This window comes from Ailuropoda melanoleuca, chromosome 7 (assembly GCF_002007445.2).
Source record: "Ailuropoda melanoleuca isolate Jingjing chromosome 7, ASM200744v2, whole genome shotgun sequence".
In the NCBI taxonomy this organism is placed as follows: Eukaryota; Metazoa; Chordata; class Mammalia; order Carnivora; family Ursidae; genus Ailuropoda; species Ailuropoda melanoleuca.
In genome coordinates this window covers 136,101,047-136,119,699 of record NC_048224.1, presented here as the reverse complement: position 1 = coordinate 136,119,699, position 18,653 = coordinate 136,101,047, and the positions used below count along the sequence as shown (strand labels likewise).

At 45.3% G+C, this 18,653-nt stretch overlaps 1 protein-coding gene across 2 annotated transcripts in view; it reads left to right on the top strand.

The window, feature by feature from the left end:
• FAM155A (family with sequence similarity 155 member A) overlaps positions 1-18,653 on the top strand; it is a 648,035-nt gene that overhangs the window by 602,875 nt on the left and 26,507 nt on the right. For both annotated transcript variants that reach the window (XM_002915862.3, XM_019796010.2), the window contains exon 2: positions 7,594-7,765. In XM_002915862.3, coding sequence (XP_002915908.1) covers positions 7,594-7,765 — 172 coding nt within the window. The remainder of the gene's footprint in view (positions 1-7,593; positions 7,766-18,653) is intronic.

Genomic DNA, 18,653 nt, shown 5'->3' with positions numbered 1-18,653 from the left:
GACAAGGATGCCCACTCTCGCCACTATTATTCAACATAGTACTAGAAGTCCTTGCAACAGCAATCAGCATGTACATTTTTAAAAACAAGTACAGAATAAACTCTGCCCTCTCAAACTCTGGAGGGACCTCCAGAGCCCTGCGCTTTACTCCACACCCTGCTTCCTCTCTGCGTGGGAACCCTGTCTGCTTTCATCCCAGCCCCCACTGTGCCACAGGACCTAAACCACGCTAGCCGTTTGGAAAGAGAGGTTCAATCCATGAAGTAAGCTTAAAAAATCTTCTTTCTTAAGGATTTATTTGGCCTCCAGTGGAAGAGTTAGCTGATCGATCACCTCAAAGGGATCCATAGGATTCACCCTCTTGGAAGCTCATCAAGGTTCTAGTTCGAGCCTCTATTCCACACAGGAGCTCAGAGCCAGGAGGACTAGCTCATACTAACCAAATCACAAGACAGAGCCGTGCAGACCTGAGGCCCATGGGGCGAATTTCTAATGAGCATTCTGAGGGAGGCACCCCCAGGGCGCTGGGATGCAAAATGCACAAGCACTCCTAGCAGGCAAGGTGGACGAGGAAGGAACGGGCGTTTAGTGCAAGCCCATAGGCACAATCCATTTCGGATCTTGAGAGGCCCATGTCGACCTACAGATGTGGCCACATGGGGCGGGAGGAAGCAGCCTGTTCAGTGTGGAGAGCAGCGTGGAGGAGGAGTCCACGCCTGAAGTTGCAAGGTGAGGTCCACGATGTGTTCATGCTGCGATCTAGGAGGGAGGCCAATGGTGACATGATGGTGGTAGTGATAGGAATCAGGAGGTGTGAGTAGGTATTGGAGAGATTTAAGAGGTGGACTTGGAGCTTAAACAGTCGTGGTCTCGAGAGAGCAGAAGGAGGTGCCGGGTGTGACTCCCAGATTTCTCACTCTTGCCTCTCCCCGGAGGGAAGATACCAAATTCCACTGTGGACCTGCAGCGACCGAGAGGACAGAGGCCCGAAAGCAAGACATGCCAGAGAGCATTTCAAGAGAGACCAGACGCTTGAGAGAGAAGGACAGAGAGAGAGAGAGAAAGGTGCTTTGGAAACCAAGATTTTAGCTTCCCTGTTTTATAGATGACCACCGAATCATCCCGGGGGTGGATGATTGCCCTGAAAGACTGCGTGGAGGAGAGTTTAGAACAGAAGCCTGAGGGATACCAACATTTTGGGGAGTGGCCGAGGAAACAACAGTGACACAGAGCCGCAGATGGAGATGGGGAGGCGTTGCCCGGAGTGGGTAGCTGGGGTCCCACCCGCGTGGCAGGAAGGAGCTCCATCAGTAGCGGTCAATGCTGCCAAGAGGTCAAATAAGAGAGTAATCGGTGTAAGCAGCTGGGTTTATCATCAGAGCGGCCAGCTTGCTTAGAAAGAACAGCTTCTGTGGAGTGGCTGGGGGCTGACACCAAATCGGGGAAAAGAAGATGAGCAAGGAAGCAGGGACAAAGCCAGGCAGGTGGGAATGGGGAGGAGAGGGGACGGAGCAACCAAGTTGGCTTTGTATCCCCCGGATGGCTCTGGAGACACAGGGACGAATTCTCTGCTTGCTCCGCTTCCTCTTTGCATGGAGCATTCTCTATTTACAAAAGGGCCATCTGTAACAGTCATGTGTGTCCACAGTCCTCCACAGTGGCACCCCGGCCCGCAGACTGGCCCGACCACACCCCTCTTCTGGCCGGGCCCCCTCTCCTGTGCCGAATGAGCCCGGCACTCTGGCGTGGTTGTGAGCTTGGTTTGGGGGGACTTCAGAATGTAGGGCAGCACCGGGAAGCCAGGGGCGTTCTGAAGTTCAGGGGAATAGACCAAGTGTTATAACAGGATCCTGAAGTGGGTCACCGACAGAAACTGGAAGACATTTGCATCTTACTCAGGACACGGAGCCAAGACATAGCCCTGCAGGACAAGGTGTGCTGACATTGGCGGATCAAGGAGCTTGGCGCTCAGGACACTGTCCACCTCTTAATATATTCCACAGAAGCCTCACCTCATCGTCAGGCACGGGCTTGTTTTCTTTTTTCCTCGCAGAGTACATCAGTATTTCTGATTTCTGGGTGCAGTGTGCTTTCACAAGACACGGACACAAATAAAGAAGAAAGCAGACATTCAGACATAGGAGCGTGAACATTTATGTTGACTTCCGCCTGCATTTACAATTGCAGCGGCACACAGCGTGCATCAAAGTGCACAAGCCCAAGGCACTTGCTGTAGCCGACTACCGCTTACATAACCAATCATTTCACCCTCACACACTCAGAACTCAGGCCACTAATGCATTCGAGGTGACAGGAAAGGATCTAATAAAATGTATCAACACATGTTATAAATGTAGAAAGAAGCCGTCCATGCTAATTCTTGGGGAAATAGGAAAGCTACCTCCTGATACAGAGATGACAGCTGTTTTCGATACCTGACTTTCCTCTTAATGATAAAAAAATTGTAACCAACATCCTGGTTTTTTTTTTCAGCAGGCCAATATATATTTGCAATATAAATCTGCTATCTGGCTCCGAAACATAGATATAGATTTGGGGGAGGAAGGCAAGCATATTTAAAAAGAATGAGAATCCCAGCTTCTATTGGAAACATTAATCTTAGGTGTTTTTGATAGACTCTTCACAAGATTAGCCATATCCAAATGGAATGTCCAGAACCAAGAGAAGTAATGAGAACCTGACATGGTTTATGCTTATGGTCATTTATAATAGCAATACTGTTAACCATGATTATTCAGGGCCCTGTGCATAACTTCTAATGAACAAAATGGTCTATTTTAGGCTCATCTCTTTATCCACATAAAACATTCCCTTCCAGAGCCCGATAGCTTAACATCACTTCCCATAATTGGGAAGCAGACAAAGAACCCCCCACCATCTGGTCTACCTCTTGAGACTTTTAGCTCAATCATGCTTGTGCCATTACACCCAAAACTTTGCTGAATACCGAAAATTATCTTTAAAACACATCATTCTTCATCGGGAGTCTGGAGATGAGTTCTGTAGCCCAGGCTCCCTAGGATTGCCCCTCCTCTCCTCTCTTTGCTGCCCTCACTCGCATCTTCAAATAGGCCCATGTGTCCAGGGGATGTGTGTGCAAAGAAGACCTAGAAGCCAGCCTGAGGGGCAGGTGGGGTGGCTCATGACAGCCCACGGTGTGGAATTACAAAGTGCAGTCCTGAAATGAAGTGACTTGTGGGGGGAAAAAAAAAGGATGTTAGCAGTGAACGATGCCTTCCAAATGATGTGATGCATTATTTAAACAATGGCCTGGAAGTCAGTTTGTCAACTGTGATTTTTCCAGGCCCCGATTTCCACTTTAAAATGAGAGTCTCACATAATAAAATTAATTAATCAATTAATTAATTAAAATGAGAGTCTCAGCTGGACCACTGCTGGAACCTCTCCGCTCTGGAGTGCACTGCCTCTGTGACTCCAGAGACATGTGCCCGTTCAGGTAGAGACGACTTCCCTCATCCTCCTGGGGGCTCCAGAGTTCCCAGTGACAACAGTGCTGGTCCCGAGGTTGAGACCTGAATGCCATTCCTTTGTTACTATAATCTCTGTTCCCTTGTTTCTTCATTTGTAAAAGGTTTCCCAGTCACGTCTCAAAGTTTTCCTGGGGAAGGAATAACAAGTGAGAAAATGGTTTGGGAGCAACAGAGAGTATCCTTACCCTATACAAGTAAGAATGACATTCTCCTTTAGGCCATGTTTATCACTTAGTCTGTTGCTTTTGTAGACTGGGACTTGAGACTGTTCCCTATTAGCTGTATGACGGGCAGCTGGAAGCGAAGTTTCTGTACAGTCAGGGGTCATTTGCAAGGGGCGCAGAGCGGAGGCGAGCGCGTGGGTGAAGGGATTATTTGAGATGTCCTTCGTGAGCATGATTACCTGGCAAACATTGTTCCCCAGACATACAATTGTCCCTGCCCCTCGAGGAGGGGTGTGGATGGATGCATTTCAGCCAGGAGTTTGTCTCCTTACCCCATCCCCTTGCCTGAGGCCAGAGTGAAACTGCAAGCATACTAATTAAGAAACTGTTGCTCTATGTTGACTCGTTTACATACATTTTCCACTTTGAGGGGATGGCGGTGGGCTTGCGGAATCCCTAAAATAACTTTTAATGGAGCGAAGCTTTCCATTGTGGGACTCTCCTGTTGTTTCATTCCCAAATTATTGCTCCCCATCTTATAATCATATATACCATTTAGGGCACCTAGAAAAGCAATTAGCTAATCCTTCTCTCTAGAGGAGAAGGTGAGGTCATCATAAGAAAAGACTCTTGACCTTCCTCATACTACAGAGTCCTTATGAAAAGAGACAACTGTATTTACTTTTCATCAGGCACTTTTGTTTGAAAATCCTTTTGTACTTTAACAAAAATTAATCATCTGGTTTCTTGAGCTTTGCGCCACTGAAAACCATCCAACTTCCTCAAACTCGCTTCCTCAAAACATTCTAGAAGGGCGTTGGGAAGTATCTCAGAGCCATTCACTTCTCTCGCTGTCCTGCCAAGAAGCCGCCGCATGGCCCATTGGCGAAAGCTAACTGAACTCAGCACTTCCCAAGACGGCCCGGTTCATTGCTGTGCATTTCTTCCGGCAAGAAAGCTCTCCAGGCCAGGACACCCTGCACCTGTCTGCCTGCCCTTTTGTCTCCAGCCTCTGCTTTCACATCTAGAAAGCTCTTGGCCTCGGTGCGTGGCAGCTTTCCCTCAAAGTCAACAAGGAAGACCTTGCCTTTCTTTTTCTGTCCACGAAGCTTTCTCTGATTGCTTTCTGACCTATGGCAGCCCCAGCACTAAACTTTTACAAGATGCTGAAGTCTCAGATGAGGAATCTTCCAGTGCATTTCGAAAGTCTCGGAGTCCGTGCAGAGGAACTGGTGATGCGTTGAAACCTGGCCAGGGAGGTGGTTATCGCCCCGTGGAAGGTTCAGAGTCATGAGCACTTTTGTTCATAGCTACTACCTGCTATTTATAAAAACCACTTTTGTTACTTACTAGGCCTTTACGTGAAAAATCTGCAAAGGAAGTGTAGTTGAAATAGCATTTAAGGAACCAGGATAAAAATGGATCCATTCCCGTTGGGTGATGCCAGGAGGCCGATTGCAAAGAGAAAGTGTGTATTTCTGGGCAGACTCAGGTATGCGACACCCCATTGTCCCTGAGAGGGGACAGAGTCCTGCCCGAGATGGGGTCTACCAGAGCCAGGAGGTGACTTGCTGTTCAGACACCACTTGAATTTGGAAAATTGTGCAAAAGCAAAGTAGGAGGCGGAACGGAGAGCGCAGTCTGGCCCATGAAAATACCTGCAGCTTTCTGGAACTATGTAGCGGTGTTCCCTAAGAGCTTTACTTTTTACATCCCAGAAATATGCAGAATGTGAGCTTTCCTTATAATGGAACTTTCCTGGTAGCACTGTCTACATACTCAACCTCCCCTAGGGCCGAGAAAAGGAAACCAGAACCAGGAATCACAAGACAGAAACTGCCATGCCTAGACTACAGTGTGGCTTTTGTCATAAATGTCCCCTATCAGATGACGTATTATGTCAGATCGCACAAGTACCAAGGCATTTTGAAAAACAATCCGCAACTGCCCCGAAGTATGGTTGGAAATTGGCTTTTCTTTCTTCTGAAACTCATACTTCTAGTCTCTTTCTGACAGCATGGTGGCACTGCCCCCACCTGCCACCTCTGTCCCCATGGCCCACATTTACACACCTGAACCCGTTGTTTCCATGTTGAAATTTAAGAAATTTTAAGGGTTCTCTCAGCTATTGTAGTATTTTTTTTTCTAACGTACGCCTTTATGTGAAGACCTGTTCAAAGACCTATGGGAGTACAAATTATTTGTATATTTTCCTATCAAGTTTTAAGGAATTATAATCCCTTATAAATAAATTACTGATGGGGGCTCCCGGGTGGCTCAGCTGGTTAAGCGTCCGACTCTTGATCTCAGCTCAGGTCTTGATCTCAGGGTCGTGAGTTCAGGCCCCCGTTGGGAGCGTGGAGCCCACTTAAAATAAATAAGTAAATAATACATACATAAATAAATGAATGATGACAGCAAATAAATTACGCATAGCTGTCTAGACTTATACCTGAATTTCGCATGCATCCCATTTACCCCCACGTAGGCACCTTTGATCAAAGAATAAAGTTTCATTTCAGTCAAACGAATGCAAAGTTATGAATAAAATTTCAACACCAAACAGATATCGGCCAGGTACACGCAGTTTGGTGCTGATGTCAGATTGATTTCACCAACTCCCTCGTGATTTTATAAGTTCTCTAAAGGCATTTTCAGATTAAATATAGCATACTTTTGAAGATGCAGGATTTGGAATCCGATAGAAAGTGGGTTTGAATTCTGGATTTTTTACTTACTTCCATTACTAATTATTGTTTGTATGCAAAGCATGACTCACAGTTACCTTCTGGGTGTATGCTGAGAATGACCTGGGGGAAAAAGTATGAACCGCGCGTAGAACAAAGTGTGAGGTTGGTAAATACTAGGCACTGTTCTTGCTCTTACTGGTGAGTGTTCATGCCTCTGGGCGTACGTTTGACTGTAAACCATTCACATTTCTAGGTGAGACAGAGCTGACGAGATCTTCCCTGGATATTATTAGTCCCAAACACAGACAAACAGCTGCCCTCCGTGCCTAGGATCTGGGAACTACCCGCATCGCAGTGATCTATACTGGGGATGGGTACTTTTCTCTTTGTTTTATTTGGATTTAGGTGCAACTTGTTTCCTTGTAGTAGAAAAGGGTATTTTTTTCAATATTTATTTTCCTAATAGCTATCAAAAACAGAGGGATAAATGGAGTCATAATCGTTTCACATTTTATCAAATTAACGAAACACTGAACACACGCTCATGCGGCTCGTGCATTATCTCGGAGGTCCAAGTTGTGGCTTTGATGAGTTTCCTTCCCGCGCTGTGAAACACGCCAACGCATGTTAGGTCTGACCAAGGTTGAGTGTTTCTGGGCTTTGAGACCATGAGGTTTTTAGTGCACTTGATGTGAGTCATAAATGCAATGCCCACTGCTACTTGCTCTGTGCGCCTGGAGTCCGAGCTCCTGCGGGCCCTGGTGGCGGAGGACTCAGCGCCATCTAGTGTCCACTGGTGGCATAGCTCGCCGGATTTCCTGCTCGGAACTGAGTCTCCTCGCAGACTGCAGTCAGTAACTACCTTAGACCACACAGTTGACGATGTTTTGTTTTGTTTTGTTTTGTTTTACTTTCTGTATCACTGGATTTTGAAACTTCAGGTTCTGATGAACTCCTTTGTTTTTCAAACAACGACATCAACTCAAATGCCGTGCTACCCTTTGCATTCTCTTAGAGGCTCGCTCCAATAGTGTTTTGCTCGGCTGCAGACTTGTTGCCACGTCGTTATCACTTGCAGCTGGCATTGTGTAAAAGAGCTTTCTGGAAATGAGAGTTTCCTTATGATCCACTTGGCACCACAGCATGCTTCTCCCAGTACAAAATGTCCTGTATTAGAGACAGAACTCTTGTCATCCCTCCCGATTTTTGATTCTTCTCTTTTTTCAGATTGTCTACAAAGCCTGGCTGTGTTCCCAGTACTTTGAAGTCGCTCAGTTTAACTGCAGAAAGACAATTCCTTGCAAGCAATACTGTTTGGAGGTTCAGACGAGGTGTCCGTTTATATTGCCCGACAATGATGAAGTCATCTACGGGGGACTGTCCAGCTTCATCTGTACAGGTATAGTGCGTGGTGGGGTCCGGGACACAGCCCTTCCTGCTGGTCTGCTTTTCTGGGGGGCGCAGGTTGGCTTTGTTGTTTCCCTCTGCGGATGGATGTAACCTTGAAGATATGCCTGGTAGTTTTCCATGCTTTCCTCATAGATGCCCCGAAAGAACTTGGTCTGGAAAGATCACATTATCTACAGAGTGCCTGTGACCCACACGCATTAGCTTTGCAAAAGGATAATTCTGAGGGGAAAATGTTAGCAATCATGAGGCACGCTTAGAGTGGTTGGATGCTGTGTGCCTCTTTGCATTACATAAGAGCAGATGATGTCACAAGGCCAGTAAAATTATGCTGCTTCTTCACATGGGGCTATTTTTCTGAAAAGTTTTGTGTTACTTTATTCTAAATAAGTGTCAAGACCATAAAGAACTGTCCATCTAAGTTATTCATGTGTGTGTGCGTGCATGTGTGTGTGTGTGTTTGAGATGCACAAGGGCTAGATACAATTTTATATTATATTCCCCATTAACAATGTTTACTTCTTTCAGCAAATGACTCAGACTCGGCCAAACACCAATATCAGAATTCAATTTCTGGATATTTATAAGCATTACATAATTTAAGCACAGAATAAGATGTAAAGAATAAGTAAATTGTTGTGTGTTTTTTTTTAAATAAATGGTGAGTAGACAAGTGAGAACAGGACACTCTGCCATGGTGATGTGATAATCAGAGTCGTTGCCGTACACTATCTCAGTACAAAAAGTGCTGTGTGTTCTTGTCACTAGATGGCTTCAGTTGAGGTAGGGTTAATTTTCAAGTTTTAAGGATAAAATGCTACCATATGTACTGAGAAACATGAAAGGCTCCCTCGTGTCTTAGACTTTATAAAACCCCCTAGAAGGGTGCCATATTGAAATGTTCAACATGAGAGTTTATCAAATCAGTTCTAGATCAGGTATTCGTACACCTGCCATTAGCCATACTGTTCTAAGTCTGAGTGACAAGCTATCAAGAGACAGTTGACAAAAGTTCTCCCTTAGGAATCTGCCTTAAGAACCGGATGACTGTTTCCTGTGCTGCCCAGTCTTGTGGGAAGAACATCATAAATGGTCCTCAAAATAAGGTCTTCAGTTCTTGACTCTGTGGTCAAGGAGGTGTCCATGATTTTAGGAGTTCAGAGAAACTTGTGGCATTTTATGTAAAGGATGCATGTTTGTTCATTCACATGCATCTAGATTTTTTTTCCTAGAGAAGGTCAGGAGCTTTCACCAGGTTTTCAAAGTAGACAACAACCTCAAAACCTCAAATGAAGGACTAGATCCTTGTCTTATCTTCTCCTGTACCTGGTCTTTAATCTGCATGTGTGGATCTGATATAGGTTTGAATATTCGTCCCTCTTCCTTGTACACTTTCAAGGCCATCAGAAAGTTAAACATGGGATATAATCTTTTTCCGCCCAACATGGGCAGAAAGTCCACTGTATGTATATAATTTTTTTAGTTGAGGTATAGTTGACATACAATGTTACATTAGTTTCAGGTGTACAGCATAGTGATTCCACAAGTTTATACGTTATGCTCTGCTCAGAGTAGCTTCCCTCTGTCACCATGCAACATTATTACAATATCATTGACTATATTCCTGTCCCGTACTCCTGTGACTCATTCATTTCATAACTGGAAGTCTGTACCTCCCACTCTCCTTCACCCATTTTGTTCATCCCCCCACACCTGTCCCCTCTGGCAGCCATCAGTTTATTCTCTGTGTTTATGGGTCTGTTTCTGCTTTTGGTTGGTTGGTTGGTTGGTTTTTTAGATTCCACACGTAAGTGAAATCATACAGTATTTGTCTTCCTTCCACCTTATACTCTTGTCTTTGAGTTTCAAAAATTCAAGTTTTTCATAGCCATGGCGACATCATTACAGGAAAGAGACAGGAAAAGGGAGGTGTGTCTCTGGGTCCAGAGAAAACACCATGGAGCCTAGAAGATTTTCAGGAAAATCCCATCACTCAGTACCCAGAACCTAACTCTTCCATTGCCGCTCTCCGCTGGGCTCACGGTCCTTTCACTACTCAGCTTTCCAAAAATGTGCAGGATAAATTCTGAAGGCATTTGACCCTGAAGTTCTACAAAATGTTTTTAACAAAAAAGATACTAATGCTCAGCTTGAGCTTCCTTTCTAAGGTGTGACCCAGGCCTTCTTGAAGACTTCTTCTCTCTCTTGCTAACTAGCGACCACCATTTCCCCCTCAGATGTTCCTTGAACTTTGCCGCTGCACCTGAACAAGAGAGATGTTTCTATCAATGCCGATCACTTGCTAGCTTGTCTCTACTGACGAAGGTTCCAAACACGACCCCCAGGGCAGCATCCTTCTGGGAAGAAGTTAGCCCAGAGAACAGCTCCCGGGAACCACTGGTCAAACCTAGGGAGCCAAGGAGTTGTCACACTTCTAGAGAAACTTGAAGACTTTGATAGGTATAGCATTTATTCTCGAACATTGTCACACAATTTTTGGCAGCTTATGTCTTACAGATGGACATGAAGATCCAAATAAGTCACCTTTTAGATGGAGTGCCTGTGAGTCATGTCAGGTGCCTTTATGCATTTTGAATGAAATGTCTTCAGTACTCAGGCAGGGTTGGACTAAATATAGTAGAGACATAGGAATCTTTCTTTCTGGTTTCCCAACTGGCTGCAGCTAACCTAAGGCCCCCGGGATGGCAGCTCACGGCCACTCTGCCTGTTCTCAAGAGGTCGCAGACCCATGGGGCTTCTTCTTTATTGAAATAGGTAGAATGACAATCACTAAACACAGTTCTATGAAAAGAAATTAACCAATAGGTTCGTTTTAATCTTGCCCTCAGTAATTCCTCTTTTTTGTTTTAATTTAATAACTTTTTTCCATTCTACATAGTGAAAAATATAATACTCATGTATCATCAAGAGTTGAATGAATAGATGGAGTGCCCTTCAAATTCCACATATATAAATATGGAGGTTTCCCTACTATTAGAAATNAAAATACATGCAATTCCCAAATTCCGGAGGAATAGAGATCCCCTCTAGAATCAACCTTAAAAAAGAATTCGATAAGCACATTCCTACAGATGGCTCGCTGCCACGTGCTGTCCGAGGGAGGATCAATTTTGTTCAAGGTTCTTCTCCATGGTAACAAACCAGTGGTGTGGTGATGACTTTTCCATTGAGTGCTCTGCATCCAGCCTTTTAAGGATGTGGGATTATAGAACATTCAGTTCTTCCTTCATAGATGCTTTTATTACCTATATACTGACACTCAGGATTCCTGTCATCTGCCCAAAAAGGGCATCTCAGCCCTTGGGTTCAACTTTGGCGACAGTTATTAGACTCAACGCTTAGTGCATCACTGTTCACGATGTCTACACCACGTACCCACTCCTAAATGTGAATGTTTTAATTTTGTTTTATTTCGATCACCTGCTACTTCATGTGTCTATGACCCTTAGTAAGCCTGTCACTTACGAAAAAAATGAAATATCTGAGAATACATATCCACTGCTATTCAGTGTCTTTGAGAATTTTCAGAAGGTCATGGCCAAATGTTCTAACCACAGACGTAGACCGCAGGAAGAGTGCCTCGGTGTATGTTTAATTTCGATTCTGTTTTATGAGATAAAGGAAAGACACTTTGCCTGAGATTGCTCTTAGGTTTTTTTTTTTTCTTTTAAAGAATAGAACAGACACATTACTGAAGGAGTATTTGAAAAATTAATTGGCGAGAAATTCTGACGTGCTGTCAGGTTGAAAGCTGTCTTTTAATGTTAGGCATTATTGAGCTAAAACTTTCCAAGGTGGGTTCTGTTCTTGGGCTCAGTTCACATAATGCGCTGCTATTTTAGAAACTCCGTGTCTTCGTCTTCAAAGTGCAGGGGTGGAGTCGTTCTAGATGTCAACCCATCACTGTGGTAATTATGCGGGTTTCCCCCTGCACCCTCCCTTGCCTCATTCTAGAATCCCCGGGAGAAATCCCTGATTGCTTACCTGTAACAGTGAACCAACATGAGGAAAACAGAGGTAGCAGAGGATCACAGGCTGTGGGTGCTATGGTAACAAACATTATGAAAATTACCATTTGATTGATAGATAAAACCTCAGAGTCGACGGGATTTGCGGCTATATTTTTCATAAATTATTGGAAGAAAGAAAGTAAAGTTGGTCTGCTGGGGGTTACTGACAATGGAGATAAAACATATTTTGAGAAATCTATGTAAATTCTGCATTGCATTTTGGGGGGCTGTGACAAGAATAAGGTTACGTTTCTGTCTCTGGGGGGAACGCAGTGGGCTGCTGTTGCTGGTGATGGTGACAGGGCTGATTAGGANTGATGGAGGACGCGCGCCCCCTGGTGGCGCAGATGCGCTACTGCAGCCGGAGGGGATCGCCTGCAGGGGAGAGGAGAGCCCTCTAGGAGAAAAAAGAGGGGAGGAAATCCTTTGATGTGCATATTGTTCAAATTAGAGAGGAATTTTTTTAATGTTTTATGTCTCATAATTGATATGAGAGCATTCACAACTGGGAAAGATTATTTCCAAAATCCAGTTCTGACATGACTGGGAGCTGATAAAGATTTTTTTTTAATAACATAAAAGATTTTCTCATTAAAGGAGTCTGTTAGTGGAAAATCCAGCTGCCCAGAGGTTTTCATTTGTACACCTACGCTATCTTACATTTCTGCGTTTTCCTGAGTGCGTGAATATATTTCACTGTTTTCTAGAACGTGGTGGAGGGGAGTTCTGAGAACAGAACGACCAGCTGACCCTTTTGTTACAGTGCCACTTATTGTCACAGAACTTCTAATTGATATATAAAAAATAAGACCAAAAGAGAAATTTGAGGGGAGGTGGCATGACTAGAGTAAAATAAGGAAGTATGAAAGTGGGTTATTAAAAAAAAAAAAACCCGAAGTAGAATGTAGTAACTTTGTGTGTTGGGGACATTGTCTTCCATTAAAACATGATGCTTTCTGAGGTTTATTCAATTTCACGTATTCAGATGTGAGTTCAGGTCTTCATCCTCAAGACTGTCTTTCCCAGTTCCATTCCGACATATTCCCAACANAGTGTGTTGGGGACATTGTCTTCCATTAAAACATGATGCTTTCTGAGGTTTATTCAATTTCACATATTCAGATGTGAGTTCAGGTCTTCATCCTCAAGACTGTCTTTCCCAGTTCCATTCCGACATATTCCCAACAGCTCAGGCTTGCCTCAAACAAAGGGATAAAGCAGGAGCAGGAGCTGGATAGCAGTTAGGATGTCTGGATTCTGCCCATCACTGTGAATTTTGGAAAGTCACACCCCCTAGAAGGTTTCCACGTCCTCATCTCTGCAAGTGGCTAACAGAATCCGGAGTGTAATGGGGACCATCTCTGGTCCATCATTGGGGCAGAAAGACACCTGGCTCCTGAATAACTCCAGGAGGAACTGTGGATAAACTCATCGAGTTCCAGCTTTGTGATAACAGGGATCATATCCTTCAGAAGACTGCTCACTGAGACAAACTCTGGGGGAATTCTAACAGAGCTCAAGGTGTCCTTCTGTGTTCCATCTGTATGCCTCGCCTGATGGAAGAGGAGAACTGGAAGTGGTTAGACCAGGGAACGCCGTGGAAACCAGGCATGGATCCAGCCCCAGGAAGCCTGCAGCCCAGCTCACAGTGAGCTGGGAGTTCTGCCACCAAGGGCCTCACCTGTGGCCATTTTCTGGCCTGGCATCAGGTAGGTGAGCCCTGCAGGTGGACTGAGCAGAAAGTTGCTGGCCTCTTTGATGCCACCTCCCAGGGAGGCTGTGAGTGACATCAGCCCACAGTTGCCCATTAACCACGTGACCCTTCCTGTATCTGACAGCTATGTCTAGTCCTCTCTGAACCACCCAGGATGGAGAGCCACCCCTTATTCAAGCCGGAACTGTTGAATGCGACCCTAAGAGAGGGTCAGTGCCCTGGGACAGCGAGTCGGTTAGCGCGGTTGAATCAAAACGTCAGAGATTCTCTCTAGGGCAGGAAGGCGGATGAAATACACGTCCTCGGGCAGGTTCCCCAGACCCGCGTGTGACTCAGAAGTGCGTATGTATCTGACAGCTATGTCTAGTCCTCTCTGAACCACCCAGGATGGAGAGCCACCCCTTATTCAAGCCGGAACTGTTGAATGCGACCCTAAGAGAGGGTCAGTGCCCTGGGACAGCGAGTCGGTTAGCGCGGTTGAATCAAAACGTCAGAGATTCTCTCTAGGGCAGGAAGGCGGATGAAATACACGTCCTCGGGCAGGTTCCCCAGACCCGCGTGTGACTCAGAAGTGCGTACAACTGGCATGGTGGTGGGTAAGGAGGTAAGGCAAGCGAAGATTGCAAAGTCTGACATTTCAGGTAGGAAGGTCGGGCAAAGAAGGATCTCCCAGAACAAGCGAAATCTTATGTAACGAAAGTGTGTACCTGCTTTGTCTGGATTGCACATCCCTGTGAATCACCTGTGTCCTCCTTGGAGCTGGTCTGAGTGCTAAGCTGCTTGAGACATCACAAGGATCTTACAGGACTACAGGGTTAGTCAATTTCAGATCCAGCCTGATGTTGCGTTTACGGAGGACTGTACAGAGCACCCCCGCACCCCAACACACACACACACACACACACACACACACACACACACACACACACAGAACGCTGTTATTCCGGAAACAAGAATAGACCCACATTCTCTGGCTGTTAGTTCAGTGTTTGTATTACTAACGCAGGAATGACCCGTCCGTCCATCCTGAGACAAGCCCGTAAGCTGCTGTTTCCTTCCCGCACAACAGCTGGAGAGCGCGGGTCCGCAGCCGAAGTAGGGAGGACCGACCGCAGCCCACGGCCTGCGTAACACGTCTTCCGCCGTTCGACACACACGTCCTCCTTCACGGCATCACATCTCACATTAAAAATGAGCTTTACGTGTGTTCTTTGCCCAGCCCATTTTTTTCCTGGTTGAAGGAAAGAGACCTGCCGAGCCCCGTTCTCTGGAAAGTGCTGAGATGGCTAACTTTTTCCGATTCGTTAGCAAGGTTTTTAGGTTGTGGACACACAGACACGCACACGTGTTAGTGCGAAGGGTCATGACAAAGACCCAAAGTCTCTAAAATGTTCACGTAAATATTGTCAATCTAAATGACCTTCTACTTTGTGTTGGGTCATAAATGAATGTTTGTGTCCTGTAAGAAATAACACATTAGGTAAACTTTAGAAAGGAAAATGAACCAATTTTTCTCAATTTTGAACTCCTGTGGGGTTTGTTTTTCTTTTTCTTTTTTTTTTTTTTTGATGGTTTGACTTGAAATTACTAGGTGAGATGGTGATGGTTAATCACGATTTCTAATTTATCAGGTATCATCATGTCTACTCTTTAGGAAAAGAATATTAGAACATGTCTTCAATGCACAGTTTCTTAAAATTAGTACAATTTAGAAACTCAGTTTTTGTATTCATGATGCAGTCATTGTTCAAAATAATTTTTAAATTTTCTTTAAAAATAATTTTCACAGGGGCGCCTAGGGGGCTCTGACCATAAGTGTCATGATACTGGGGTCCTGGGATCTAGCCCCCAGTCGGGCTCCCTGCTCAGTGGGGAGTCTGTTTGTCCCTCTCCCTCTGCTCCACCCCCCCACTCATGCTCTCTCTCTCTCCCAAATAGATAACATCTTTAAACAGAAAAGAAAGAAGATTTTCATAGTCTGCGTTCTCTTTATGCCTTAGGAGGTTTATGTGAATGTGTAAGTGAGTACCAGGTACACATACACAAACGTATAGCCATATACATATACATAATTAATTTATATATACAAGTCACATACACAATTTAAATATGCATATAATTAAGAGCTAAATTTCACAAGTAATGCAGGTTAATTATAAAAGGAAATATGTTTAAAAATTGACAATCGGTTTTTAAACATGGCTTTAAAATTTGCTTTAAAGCCAATTCCAAAAACAGGAGCGAGTCCAATTTGGGAAAGACAGCATGGATGGAATTCATGTTTAACCTCCCCAAAGGAAAGCTTGAAAATATAAAGCCCAGTTGAGAATAAAACTTCTAGGATGCTATTTAAGACAACGCTTTTATTGCCTTTATTACCCTATTGGTTGCACTACCTTCCAGTCCCAAATGTGCCTTATTGTCTCTTTATTAACCAGTAGATGCTGCCCAAAGTCCAGCAGAGAGTCTGAAAACACTGGCTTCACCCCGACACTCATTCCCTCTAGTGAGTGTAGCATTCCGGGTACCCTTCATTAGCATTCACTCCTTACTGAACATTCCATTATCAGAGGGGAAAAAAAGCTTTGCTTGGGTTGTCTTGGGACATTTGCCATGATTCAGTCTTTCTTTGTGTATGTGGGGTCAGAAAGCCCCAGAAAGTCCAGCTTCCTCCTCCACCTTTGGGGACAAACATTGCAAGGGAAATTAAAATAATTTCAACCACAAGAGAAGTAATTGTCCTGAGATAGAATCTATTTCTCCCTGCATCATGAATTCTTACAGAGACCATTTAAAAATGTAGAGTCCCATTTTGAACGCACAGAGCCAATGTGAAGTCTAACCTCTTCCAAGTTCTAACGTTACGTGCGCATAAGTAGATAAAGTCAACATCTTTGCCAAACACACCGTGTTGTAAAGGCCAGTTTTCAGAAACTGGATCAAAGCCACCCTAGTTTTTCACTAGCTCTCTTTTCTCTTGCAATGCCCTTCTCTGTCTGCCGGGATGGTGGGTAGACATGGGCTCTGCGTCCCGCCCCACTCACCCTGCTGCTCTTCAGTGTTGTAGTTTGACAATAGAGTTGCCCCCCCACACGCTGCATCCATGGATAGGAGCAAAATCTTATGACTGCACTGATGTCACTGAGACTAAAGCAGCTAGGACATACACTTGAAATAAATACACTGTATTTGCTTATTTTTGAATTGGTAATACGTGCACATGCACAATGTTTGAAAGATACTACGGAGTGGAAATGAAGCCAAGTCCTTCTCCACTCCCCCCAGCAACACAGTTGTCGGCTAGAAATGTATCATATCCAACCAGTTCCAAATCGATGGCATTTTAGGTGATTTCTAATCTGTTATTAAATCCAGTTTGGCAAGGGCTGTTTTTGGTGCTGTGTCATTTCCTACCCTTGTGATGTCTTCTGTAGGGTAAGTGCTGTACCAGGGGGCAGACGTGGGCTTGCTGGGTCAGAGGGTCTATGTACTTAGCGTTTGGAAGAAACTCACCATCTGGCCGATTCAGGGCAAGGATCATCCTTTTCTCGAAGTCCTCATGCCCTTAGACGGTCCCTAAGTTCCTGCACAGGTTAAGTTTGTCCCCTGTGACTCACCGTGCCCTCCCAGCCTCACCCTTCTCCTTTGGAGCCCAGCGCTCTCGATGCCATCCCGGGGGGTGCGTCGCCCCTGCCTGGCACACCCTTCTCCATGCCTTCACCTGGCTAACCCTTTGGTATCTGTCATTCTCTTAAGAAGCCCCTGACACTCCAAATTTGGGCTCTGTCCCCATCTTGTAACCCCGCCGTGCTGCAGGGTGCTTCCTCACACAGGACTGGCCCGTCCTTCCTGCCTCACGGTGAACTGGACGGGGACCAGAACTTATGCTGCTTCTGACCATGTCCCCAGGGCCCACAAAAGCGCCTGACACAGAGTGCTCAGTAGGCAACTACCTAAAGGATGAAATAATGGGTAACAGCCCGAAGGGGTCTGTGATGGCCCCCGTTGTAAGCAAGAAGAGGCCCTCTGCGGTGGGGGAAGCACCTCAGGAAGGCAGGGTGGTGTGAGCAATGTGCTGAGAGCCTGCAGGTGCCTTCTGCCTGTATCCCTCTGCCCACGACATCACGAGGATGCACACAAAAGGGGACAGACAATTAGATGCACTTTAACAAAACATTCCCCTGTGGAGACAAGGGAAAGTCAGCATTTCACTGTAAAGCGATCTGTTCCCTCACGTGCCATCCCCGCCATATGCATTATGAAGGCTCGTGCTGAATGGCGTTCAGAGCATCTTCCTGCACCTTGCTTACTCAGCACAGCCTGGAGCCCTGGGCCTTTACAAAAGTCTAGTTAATGATGTGACATCTCACCTTATGGGATTTGCAATTTAAAGGTCACCCCCCCCCCGCCAAACTGAGTATCATAGTTCTGTCCCCAGCCCCCTAAATTCATAGGCTGACATCCTAACCCCTCAGTGCCTCCGAACGTGACCTTATTTGAAAGTACGGTCTTTATGGAGGTAATCACGTTAAAATAAGGTCATTAGCCTGGGCCCTCATCCAGTATTGATTAATGTATGCATTAGTTGCGGGGGCTGCCATAACAAAATGCCACCGACTGGGTGCCTTAAACAAAAGAGATTAACTTCCTCGCAGTCCTGGAGGCTGGAAGGCCAAAATCAAAGGGCTGGGGGGTTTGGTTTCTCCCAAGGCCTCTGTTTGTCCACTTTCTTGTGGTGTCTTCACATTGTCTTCCCTTTGTATGTGCTCCTGGTGTCTCCCTCTGTGTCCAAATGGCCTTTTTCTCTAAGGACATCGGTCACATCTGATTAGGACCCCCACCCCAAACACCTCATTTTAAATTAATCACCTGTTTAAAGGGCCTATCTCCAAATATGACCACATTCTGCAGTACTGGAAATTAGGGCTTCAACATACAATTTTAGGGGACACAGCTTGTCCCACAAGAGCAGTCTCATAAAATAGAGAAAGTTGGACACACAGAGAGAAGATGCTGTGAAGAGGCACAGGGAGAGGATGGTCATCTGCAAACCAGCCGGCCAACATCCTGACCTCGAACCCCCACCGCCCAGAACCGTGAGACCAGACATTCCTGTTGTTCAAGGCCCCCTCTGC